At 36.5% G+C, this 12,252-nt stretch overlaps 1 protein-coding gene across 5 annotated transcripts in view; it reads right to left on the bottom strand.

The window, feature by feature from the left end:
• The window catches only part of RYR2 (ryanodine receptor 2), a 449,981-nt gene that overhangs the window by 138,755 nt on the left and 298,974 nt on the right, over positions 1 to 12,252 (bottom strand). For all 5 annotated transcript variants that reach the window (XM_085298277.1, XM_085298276.1, XM_085298275.1 and 2 more), the window contains 8 exons: positions 10,567 to 10,840; positions 7,671 to 7,785; positions 6,965 to 7,097; positions 6,341 to 6,444; positions 3,247 to 3,382; positions 2,654 to 2,840; positions 2,106 to 2,211; positions 783 to 903 (listed from right to left, as the gene is read on the bottom strand). In XM_085298277.1, coding sequence (XP_085154403.1) covers positions 783 to 903; positions 2,106 to 2,211; positions 2,654 to 2,840; positions 3,247 to 3,382; positions 6,341 to 6,444; positions 6,965 to 7,097; positions 7,671 to 7,785; positions 10,567 to 10,840 — 1,176 coding nt within the window. The remainder of the gene's footprint in view (positions 1 to 782; positions 904 to 2,105; positions 2,212 to 2,653; positions 2,841 to 3,246; positions 3,383 to 6,340; positions 6,445 to 6,964; positions 7,098 to 7,670; positions 7,786 to 10,566; positions 10,841 to 12,252) is intronic.

Below are 12,252 nucleotides of genomic sequence, written 5' to 3' on the forward strand. Positions count from 1 at the left end.
TTCTTTCCCTTTTATGTTGATGCTTACTTCAGCTCCCACTTTTGCAATGGATTCTATGTAGGCAGAAAATGAATGTTTTCTTTAGTGTGCATCTGCGTATGTATGCTTCACAGAATCACAGAACTAGTCCAACCCCCCTGCTTAAGCAGGGTCACCTAGAGAGGCTGCCAGGACCCTGTCCAGATGGCTTTTCAATTTCAGCCTTTCTTCATATAAGAGATGCTCTWGTCCCTTAATCATTTGAGTGGCCCTTTGCTGGACTCACTCCAGTGGTTCCATCTCTCTCTTACACTAGGGAGCCCAGAAATGGACACAGCACTGCAACTGGRGCCTCACCAGGGCTTCACCTATAACTTCACTATAGTTGCTGAACAACAACTCTGGTATCTTAGTAAGATCTGCTAGAAACAATTAATAGGTTTAGGACAGCAAAAGCTAAGGATTACATTATCAAAAAAAGAGACTGGAAATTTTCTTTAACAATTTAGAAAAATAGGAAGTATGCATTCACAGAATTCTTTTTAAAGCTGTAACAGATTTTCATGATATCATTGAAATGAATGAGATTTATATCAGCGATTCAAATGCACAGAAATATTGTATATAGCATATGTTTATGAAATTTTGGAACACATACGACTTTTCTTCCAATTCACATTATAAATAGTTTAATTCCTAGAACATTTTGAAATATTGAGAAAAATATGAGCATCAATATACAGTCAATTTATAAATAGTAAGAGTGGGATGAGAGAAAAAAGAAAGCATAACAATCATCTTACCTTTAGCTATGGTCGGCATGTGGAAAGGAATACTAATTACGCCCACCAAATCTTCCAATGGAATCAAAGACCGTAGAATTGATCTGATTCTAATCGCTTCCCCTTTACCTGCATGGATTAGCTAATAGAAAGATAAAAAATTAATAAGGTCTTATTTTTACCTTTTATTTCTGTTCATGTTCTAGAAATTTTCCAAACCACAGATGCACAAGATTGACTATTATATATTTATAATTAATAATATAAATTTCACACAATCTGTATTTATTTGATGTGTTCTGCATGTAAAATCTAGAAATTTAGGATCTAGTACTGTTAAAGAAAGTTGGTGAACAAAGCATCAAAATATAGCTGGGGGAAAGGGGAAGAGTGGCCTTTCAGACATAAAATGGTAGTTTTGCTGTCCCAGCTGAAAAATAACACTTTCAGGTATCCCAGTTCTTGTTCTGCTTTTTGTCTTTGCTTATTAACAATGGAGGAATAGAGAGCAAAAACAAGACTTTTATTATATAAACAAACATACAGTTAGCTTGTAATATGATATCGCTCCCTCCTCAAGTTACCCATTTCTGCACTAACCTGATACTGATCTACGTGAACTGGGGCAGATTCCAGAGTAAAATAAGAAACTATGGATAATTTAGGAGAATTTTTGAAGAAAAAGGAATGTATTTTGAATCTTAACCTGAACAAATATTTTCAAATAGCCCCCACTGTTAGGATATATGTGTTAAGAGCTGGGTTTTTTATAGCATGAATGTCTAATACTGTGTACATCTAATCCCTAAAACAGTGACACCTTGTCTTTGATCAGGATTTGTAATTGGAATAAAGATTATGAGATACTGATATGTATTTTGGGGGACAATGCTTATTTCCATGTTTTAAAAGAATGCCCTGTCATATTAGCCCCTTTTATATGCAAGTCAAATAGTCTGTTTAAATATGCATATGAAGACAGTAGAACCACAGTTTAAAAATCACTGTACACCGTCACAGTAAACAGAGAAATCTGAAGAGCTTGATGGTCACAACAGTCAAACAATATTCATGAAAGAATGTTGTTGAAGACCAACTTGCCCCACGGAACAGCATTACGAAAAGGAAGGGAATACTTCCTTTTGAAAGAACAACTTCTGAACAGCTTGCAGAAGTTCCTTGCAAATTAGCAGATGAACACAGGTACATTGAGATATTATGTAGTCCTGCTACTGCTTTAATACTTGATAACATGTATTACTGTGAAAAAGCCAAAGAGCAAAACACCAAACCATCAGTAAAACTATTCCTTCACTTTTCAATGCATGAAGACAGGAAACTTACATGCATTTCAGGGGCACAACGTCCTAAGAGATCAATCAAAGCTGCATAAAAGGTCATGATGGCATTTCCCATGTGAATAGTGTCATCTTCCTGCTCTTCCATTTCACTGGAATTCATTATAGTTGTTAAAACAAACAAAAAATGAAAGAAAACACACAAAAAAGTTTTTACATCAGCAATAAACATACAAAACTTGCTCACAGCTGCAATGGTTTATACATAGTGGCTTCTTGATAACCAGTGAATTTACAGTGGACTAACACAGAATGGAATTTGTCCGTGAGAGATTGCAGTGACATCTGCATTGTTACCATTTATCTGTCTCATTTTGTAATAGAGGATTGATACAATATTTAGAGAAAGTTGCTTAAAATTAGCAGTGCAGAAGAAGCACTATTTGGCAGAAGACAAATTTCTACCTTCCTTAGAATCCAAGGAGGAATTCAGTTAATAATTCACATGTTAAAACCAACAGGTCATTTCATTTCYAGGATTTTAAAACAAATAAACAAAAACTATGGCAATGTAAGCAATTCCACTGCACCTACAGGGTTTTACTAGATCCATTACTTGGAGAAGGTCCATCTCTTGTTGGATCTTCCGATATTTGTATTGCTTCCTCCATGGCAGCAAGTAACCCATTGCCTCCTTCTCCTCTTAGAGCTGGACCAAAACATTCAGGTCGACGGATAAGCAGCCTGACTACAACATTCGCGTTCTCCTCCACGCTCTCGCCTGTTACACAGAACAAATATCATGATTCAAGGTTACATCAAAAAGATTTCTAAATACAATCAGGTAAAAGTACTGAAACATGCTGTATGCATCAGCAGACTTAACCAAAACATGGGTCTTTGGCTCTCTGTCTAGCATGAATTTTACCTTAAAAAGATTTAGGAGTCTTTGTTCCAGTTACAAAAGAGGTGTCACCATTTTAAAGACCAAAGAGGCKACGTGATCTGTGAAATGGACATCTAAGTTACTGCATGTTTTGCATGATTCTACTCTTTCTGCTATCTGTCCTTTAAATTTATGGTATTCCATGAAGCTGGCTTGTATCTCTACATTAAATGAAAAACTTCAAGCAAATATTCATTCAAATGTTAGAGGAAATTATAAAATTGGTAGGTTCCTACACTACCATTGCAAAAAACAGCAAAACGAAGAAAATCCAAATATCGCTCTCCTTCAACTGGATTCCATCCAATGTCTGGGTAGCCTTTAGAAACCAGCAAAGGACAACTCTGCAACCCACATCCAGCCAAGTAGCGAACCACCTAAAAACAAGGTAAAATGAAAAAGACATTTAATGTGAAAACAAGGAGAAGCGCAGATCGAAGGAAAGTATCCTCATATATTGCCTCTGATTTGGCTTCCACATTCCAGATATTATTTTGGGAAAATCAGAAGAGCAGCACTTCCCAACCTTTTCTTACTTCTGCCACCATGAATTACAAGACCTCCCCTCTCTTGATTCACTACATCTCATATCTCTTCCAACCCTGAGTGAAAGAGATAAACTAATCAATTTTGTGGCACTCTCCTTCTACACTCCATCTTTATTTGAAAACATATCTTCATATATGGCAGAGAGGTCTACCCTTTTATTTTAACTTTTCCTTTCACTTGTTTTCTTTCTTTCTCTTTTAATACACAGCACTCACATTCCCTGTAATTCAGAGCTATCATTTCAGTAAGAGTTGCTGTTGGTTCTCTCCTTGCTGTGTTTTAAGAGTTGTAATTATAGCCTTTAACTAGTTCAGACAGGTTCTTTCTGCTAAAAATTTATAGGAATCATTGGTCTGAAAATGTCCTTTTAAATACACATGGTTCACCTTTCTACTCCAAGGAAGGCTCATCTACACTTGCATCAGTCCTCACGGATGTTTTCCTAGGGAGGCTTTTGTAGTATCTCCACAATTAGAAGTCTTTAGGAACAGACTGGACAATGAATTCCACTGTCTCACCTTCTATGAGCAAGTTTTTTTTAATGTCTAACTTGAAATTGTCTTTCAGTCATTTAAGCTGCTTGTCCATTCCTTCTTGCAGCAGCATTTTATATATTCAAAACAGTTATACGTTCTCTTGAGTTTTTTATTCCTTAATCTAATCAACCCCAATTCACTGAATCTTGACTTCTTACTTCCTAGACCTTGAACAATTCTCACTGCTCTTCTTTTGACTTCCTCCAGTTGGTCTATAGTATCCTTGAAGGGTGCAACTCAGCATTCAACTTAACTGCTGCTCAAACAATTTTTGCTCTTCTTCATTCAGACAGTGTATTTTTATATCAGTATAGTCCATTTGCACCTGTCCTTGCTGAGTTACTTCCTATTTCTCTTCATGCTCCATTTTTTTCATCCTCCAGTTCATCAAAATCATTCTGAAATCCAATCCTATTTTTCAATGCATCTGCAGCMAATCCAGTAATGGCTACAATGGCTTTTACCTGGTAGGGATCTGAGTACAAAATTTTGAATCATAGAGTAATTTAGGTTAGAAGGGACCTCCAGAGATCATCTGGTTAAACCCCCTGCTCAGAGCAGGTCTGATCAGTTCAGGGTCACATTCAGTTCAGTCTTGAACACCTCCAAGGATGGAGACTCCACAACCTCTCTGGGCAACCTGTTCCAGTGTTCAACCATCCTCATCATAAAGCTTTTCCTTTCCTTTCCCCACCCCAATATCTAATGGAAATTTCCTATGTTCCAACTCATGCCTGTTGCCACTTGTTCCATGGCCGTACACCTCCAGTGAAGAGCCTGGCTCCATCTTCTCCGTATTCTCTAATCAGACAGTTGTAGACAGCAGTAAGGTCTTCCCTGAGCCTTCTCTTCTTAAGGCTGGACAGGCCCAGTTCTCTCAACTACTTCTCATGTCATATTCTCCCAACTCTTGTCCATCTTGGTGGCCCTCCATTGGACTTGCTCCAGTACGTTAATAATACCTTTCCTGTACTGAGGTGTCTTCCCTTGTCCACAGCACCAGTCATAGAAGGCAACACATTTGTTTGCTCCATAATCTTGCCAGGAACTGAGGTGAGGCTGACCAGTCTTTGGTTCCTTGGATCTCCATTCTTTTTCTTGCCTCCCCCAATTGCCACAACCTTTCAAAGATGATAGACAGCAGCCTTCCAATCACATTGGCCTGCTCCTTAACCCTCTCGAATGCATGCAATCTGATCCCATGGACTTCTGTATATCTAAATGGGTTACGTGCTCCTAACCCAGTCTTCCTCTATGGTAGTACTTCTGCACTTACACAAATTCTGCTAGCAGGCTTACAGACCTGGGAGGCCTGAGGACAAGCTTTACCAGTGAGACAAAAACAGCACTGAGTACTTCAGCGTTTTCCCTGTCATAAGTCACTAGTTCCCTTGGTCCACTATGCAACGGGCTCACATTCTCCTCAGTCTTTCTTTTGCTATTGAGGTGCTTATAGAAAACTTTCTTGTTGTCCTTCACCTCCCTTGCTAGTTTCAGCTCCAAGCAAGCTTGGCTTTCTTGATTCCATTCCTACCAGCACAGGTGATACCTCCGTATTCCTCCCAAACTCATACAAAACACAGTAATACTAAGTAAATGAGAGTAGTTGTTATACACTGGAAAAAAGGAAAAAATTACCCTTTAAAAGAACCTTGTAATTTTTTCCTATACTTCTCTTTTTATGCTCAGCCTAAATTGCCACATGCCCATCTCTGCAAGTTTGGGGATAGCCAACAAAATTGCCACTGAGGAGTGCACATGAGCACAAATGCACAAGAATTCTGAAGCACATTTAAGTTTGAGAAGAAAATATAGATAGATATTTCTATGAATATTTGTTACATATTGTAACAAGCTGGTATAAGGTTTCTAGGAACCCCCATTGCATTATGCATGCATATGCACCATGCATGTCACTATCAAGTGGGAATAACAAAGAAAGATTTTATCAATAGTTACACAGTTCTGTTGGAGACTGCACTATTCCCAAAGTAAGAGCTGCCTTTGAACCAATTCTTGTTGGTTTCATCAGCATATATAACACCCGCAAACTCAATTTAGTTATCTATGCTATCAGCAGAAAGAGCAATCAGATCCTGATAGCTTTCCTGTGAAAGCTATCTAAAATTGCCACGTAACTCTCATCACCTTTGGTCTCGATTACTCCATTCTACCTTTTTGGGGCTTTAACAACTGGAATTCTTCTCCTCTTCAGAGGGGAAAAAGATCTTTGATAAAGTAGCTACCAACCTTTTCAAGATCTGGTTCCCTTAAAGCTAGTGCAAGTTCATTGTTATCCATCACAGATGCTGCTGCAACATCTAAAGGAGTTGATCCTCGCATAGAAGGAGAGGCTGTCAAAATAATATTTAGTTTCAGTAGTAAAAYTATAACAAACAGCAATTTCACAGTAAATATAATAATAAAATCATTAATAAAATACAATATTTTGTCATTAGGTAGTTATTTAATTCATAATAAGTGTTCATAATCAGGACTGGCTGCCTACATTTATCTATGAACCGCCCTATCACAATCAGGATCTTATTCTGTTCCATAATATGATGCAACCAAGCACTGACACTTCCCTAATATCCAAGCATTGCCTGGCTTTTCTGCCAAAAAGCATATCCTTAATTARCTCAGCTTACTCAATGCTGTTGTTAAGGGTTTCTTTACAGTTARCAATACAGTAAAGGATTATGATTTGCACTAGGAAATAGATAAAGTTCAAGATAAATATGGTACAAATGAATGGATGCAGGAAAGCACACTTTTTCAGTATAGAAATTAGCAGAAAGGTTTAAAATTTTGTTTTTGTTTAGAATCTCAAAAGGCACACAAAAATCAGTTATGATATATGTTATCACTTACCAAGCCCAACACTGCTGTTTTCCAATAAATAGCTAAGATGATCAAACATAGCTTTTTGATTCTGCCTGCTAATGCGGCAAAAATAACATAGAAAACGACAGCAGTTTGCCACCATCTTTGGAAAAGTGATTTCCTAAAAGGAAAATAAAAACAGAATAAAGCTAAAGCTCCAAAATAGGCATAAAACCTGCAAAGGACCATGCAACAGCCAGTTAACATACTAGTATTTCTGTATTGTATTCATTCTATCCCTAAGAAGTTATCTGTCTAGACAGACATCCTTGAAATCAACAGGGCTTTCTCAGAAAGTAAATAACTCCTTAAGCCCCACACAACAACTTGCAAGCTTGAAAACAAAGAGCTGGATTAATCCATAAATTCTAGCTTCAAACATGAAAGAATGGTAATATTCAGATTAACAGAGGTTGATACTGCTAAACGATCCTATAAATCTATGTAAGACTCAGTAAGCACATGAAGTGCTATTTGTAGTTTTTCTTTTAAGCATCTAAGACAGCAATACTAATTTTATCTTCCTCTAGAACAGAAAAAAATAGATTCTTCTGGAAACTTAATCAACTATTGTGCTAATGGAAATTAGTAAGAGTTTGTGGTCTCAGTACCTCCAGTGGCTGCTCAGTGCCCTCTGGGTAAAGCTTTGAACAGATATATTCTAAATTTTCTGCCTTCTAACAAAGTGCTTTACCTTGGATTCTCCTCCACCAAGCACATTTACCATCACTTCCATGACTGTCTCGTGCATGCCTAGAGCTCTCATGAGATTTGGATGTTGGTAAAATACTTTATTATTCATGATGTCTCTACAAGAGAACAAAAGAAGAAATCGGATTCAAATGTTATGAATAATAATTTATTTGTTATAAGTTATTTGCAAAGCTGATATACTGTGTAATTCTTCACTACCTCAGGTAAATTATTTCCTTTTGTGCTTTTCAGGTTGAGTCTCTATTAATCTCCCACTACAGACGCTCTGTATTTTATGTACATAGAGAAAGGATCTGACCTTTCTTGTCCCATATTATAGATATTGCCCTTGCCCAAACCACTACATGACTGGAGTTTGATGCTCTTCTATTTTCATTAGACATTCCATTATTGGATATTCCATTACAGATCTAAAAAGATCTAAAACTATTTCCTGATAAAAGCACGATCAAAACTGATATGTTGCTTAAACTTTAAATTCAACTAATCTGTATTTTTTKGGGGGAGGGAACACTTCTTTTCAGAATATTTTCAGTCTTGAGACATTTGATATCTGCCATCAAGATCAAGAAAAGACGATTGTACTTGGAAGACAATGTATATCCAGTTCCCCTCTAAGCATCAAAACACCAGAAATATTAGCTACATAAATGTTAATGTTATTTCATGAGTTACTGTTCAAAAGGGCATTCTTCTCTCTTCTACATATTCAGAACAATTTAAATATTTGAAATCAATCCTGAAGATTACAGTCTCAATATTTTATGCAGAGGTGATGATGTCCAATAAAGATGTATATTTCAAAAGTAATTATATTTCTAAGAACTGTAATAAGTCTTGAACTCACATGCAACCCAGAAATAAATGTGAAAGCAATTAGGTCATGGGAGAAAAGGACTAGAAAGTCACTATAGGAAATACTGTCGACAGCTGTTCAGGTTTCAATGTAGATCTCATGACAGTCTTTTTCCTGAGCTCAAACTTCTGGGATTAGATAGGGAAAATTTCAGTCTTATTAAAGAAGAGAAGCAAAGAGATGGATCCATCATTCTAAAAGCTATAAATCCAGAACTGTCAGTCATAGAGCAGAATGTATGTACCTCTGATGTAGGTGGCACTATTAGAGTCTTTTGCCCCCAATAAATCAGAAAGACTAATTGATCTTTTTCCTCAAAGCCTCCAACAAGACTTCATATCAGAGGTGATATACGATGGGCCTTGCCTCCAAGGGCTATTCCTACCACCACTCCTTTCTGCATTAACACTGCAGGCTGTGGAAAAAGACTTGTTAACAAAAAGGAACATAAATCAAATCTTTAAAGACAATCTAGACTTGGACTAGATGAGCTCGATAGTGTCATTCCTCCAAGTGATCCTAAATTCTTACTCGTCTACAGCAAATTTATTTTACAGAAATAAAAAGGAAAGTAACGAGGGCACCTTGGGCTGGCTAGCAGTATTACAGTATTTTGGAAAATATATCAATTTTCAGTGCTTTCTGCAACTGCTGACTGCATTATGAAATACAGCATGAGAAAAATTCAAACAGTATTTCTAGGAAAATAAGGTTTTTAAGCAGGAATGAGTGATGCTTTCATTTCTCTACTGGAAAAAAGAAATGCTTTACACTCACAGCAAAAAAAAACGGCATCTCTAAACAGGTGCTGGTGCCTGGGTCAGACTACAGGAGGTACAAATGGCACATCTAGGGCTTGGTGATTAGACGGTTACAGCTGTGATAGAAGCTATCAAGAGGACGACAGCAGCATGCAGAGGAGAACGCTAGCTAAACGGAACGTACCTCTTTTCACCTTGAATCAGACTTTCACATATCACCACTTTGTTAAAATTAGATCAATCTGTTTCACAGACTAACTTCCAACATACAGCAAAAATTATGAGAAAAAATACACATAAAGGCAAGCAGAATACGAAACGAAAACCACTCTGACGATTTCATCGGACACAATAGTGCCTGAATCTAGTAATCATTTACTCATTTTCAAACTAAGTTGGGTTAAGTGAAACATAACTCAAATTTGACATACAAAAGTGGATATGGAAATCCCAGTATTTTGTGCATGGTCACTTGAGACTGATGTTCCCCTTTGCAAAGCCATCAGTAGGCTATGCCAAAGCCTTAATGTGAATACACTGAACATTACAGCAATCAGGGAACATTGATGGGATCTGCTGGAAAGCAATGAAGTAGGTACTGCTCACCATGGAAGTGCAAAACTATTTATACAAATCACTTACATATTTGAGGTTTTCAGCAAGCTCAGAAAGAAAAATAACAAAACACACAAAAATTTTTCTTCTCCTTTCACTCCTATCATTTAAGATAAAAAAAATTCCTTTGAAAAAAGCCAGAAGAAACTAAACTATTTCCTAATAGAGCTGATCATGCCTTCTTCATATCGTTCTCTCCAGTTGCATCCTCTATTAGGCTATATTTTAATATTTTATTCAAGGCAACAAAATGATGACAAATGTGCAGGCATAGCTACACAAAACTCCATTTGCTGACAGCTGGAGGGGGTTGTATGTGTCCACAGCCACCAATCACTGCATTCTTGGTAGTATTCTTTACAATCATAGCACTTAAAATATGATAACAAAACATTGCATATGTGTTTTCAATTCTCCTTATGAGAAGTTTCAGAGATGCCATTTGCTACTCTCCAAAAATTATGCATATAATAATGCTAAAAAAATCTTACAACTGAAGATACTAAATAACTGATATGAAACTTCTGCATTTGCCCATACATACCCATTCACATTCAAACTTTATGCATAACTTAAGTGATAACTATACAGCAAATAACAATAAATATCTGTAAATTAAGATATGCTACACTCTAGTCATTTACCCTAATCCACGAATCATAAGTTTTTCTTCCTCCTTCCCCATTCTGACACTGAGCAAGGAACGGATTTGGCCGAGGGATGCTAGAAGATTGATTGTGTCTTCCACTGACACACTATTTATGGTGTAGGTCTTTGGTAGGGCTCGAACCAAGCCACCAATACCATCATATTGGCGATGTAGCAATACAAACATGGCCCTCACTAACTCCGGGTCTTCTATTACTGACTCCTGGGCCCAGCGTACCATTGTGTCTGAAATCAACTGCTGAAGAGTAGCTGTGAAGAAAATACATAAATCACAAAATTACCATTAGTTTCTCGTATCTCTATCACTAGACCCTCAGAACCCATTACACAACATGCATTGGAAGGAATTTAATCTTTAAGAAGCACTTTTTCTTGGTATTTCTTTAGTAGACTATCCAATAAAAATAAAAGCAGAGGGGAAAAATAAATATCTCAAAAATGAAAGCCTATATCCAATATTAAAATACATAAAATCTAAATCTGATAACATAAAAAAGAGTGAAGACAATACAAGATGTTCACTAAGTGACCAGATTTATTCCTATATTCCTATATACTGTTTTCAAGAATTTTCTAAGAATTCAGGTCTGAGAATTTTTCTTATGTACTACTCATCATTACATCAAATCAATTGAAAATCATAATTTGGATAGATGGTTGAATTTCTAATGAATCAAGAAGCCCATATTTGGTATTCTCACCAGTAATAATTATCAACTGTAAAACTTTGAGAAAATTATAAAATATTAAAACAGACAAAATGTTTACTATCAGATGAGATTTGAATTCATGAACTAATAGTCAAGACAAAGTGAATATTGTTCTTTTTCCCATCTCAAGAGAACTTCCATTCAGTTTTGCAAGACTTTGTCACACCAAACTGGGATCCTCTGCACACATCCTGATAGTCAAGGCTGACAGTTCACATAAGAAGAGTTAAAAATGAAACAAAAAAAAATGCATAAATTTTCCATTAGCACTTACCTAACTAATCAAATTCTCTCCCTGTCATGTGGATAACAGAGAAAGTTTGAGAAGGGAAGTTTGATAATCCCTGTTGAAGTTCAATAAATTGACTGACAAATATTGAGGGGTTGAAGAAGGTGATTGATGCAGAGCACACATCAAAAATATTTTCAGATTAGAAATCTGTGTGTTGAGAAATTTTGGTATAAATCAGAGGCAACTTCRGTCAAAATTTAAAATACAAAAAAGTAAGACTGCCCATACAGAGATAATGCCCAAGAGGTGTCAACAGTTTAAGGAAAAATTATGTTAAACAAAGAAGGAAGAGATGCTAAGATGAAGCAGATAAATGTGGAGGGGTNAGTAATAGTACTGTGTTTCAGTGCTATTGTCCAAACACTGCATTATAGGTCTTTCCATTGTCACATAGCATAGCATGTTTTAGAATAATATAATTTTTAAAAAGAACTAAAAGACAAAATGTGTTTTGGCTGATATTTCAGAAAATACCAGGATTGAAATAAATAACAACACAAAGGGACACAATGCTATGTTTCTTTTGTTCTTTGTAAAGAATTACAGGCTCTCAGCTGGCCTCTTTTCATAAATGCAACTATATGTCAGTTTGTGGATTTGGCTATATTTTGTTCTGCAATACAGAACCCAAGCAGTCTAGCTACCATAATACAGACCTG

This window comes from Rhea americana, unplaced genomic scaffold (assembly GCF_003343005.1).
Source record: "Rhea americana isolate MKP2758 unplaced genomic scaffold, rheAme1 scaffold_137, whole genome shotgun sequence".
Taxonomy (NCBI): domain Eukaryota; kingdom Metazoa; phylum Chordata; class Aves; order Rheiformes; family Rheidae; genus Rhea; species Rhea americana.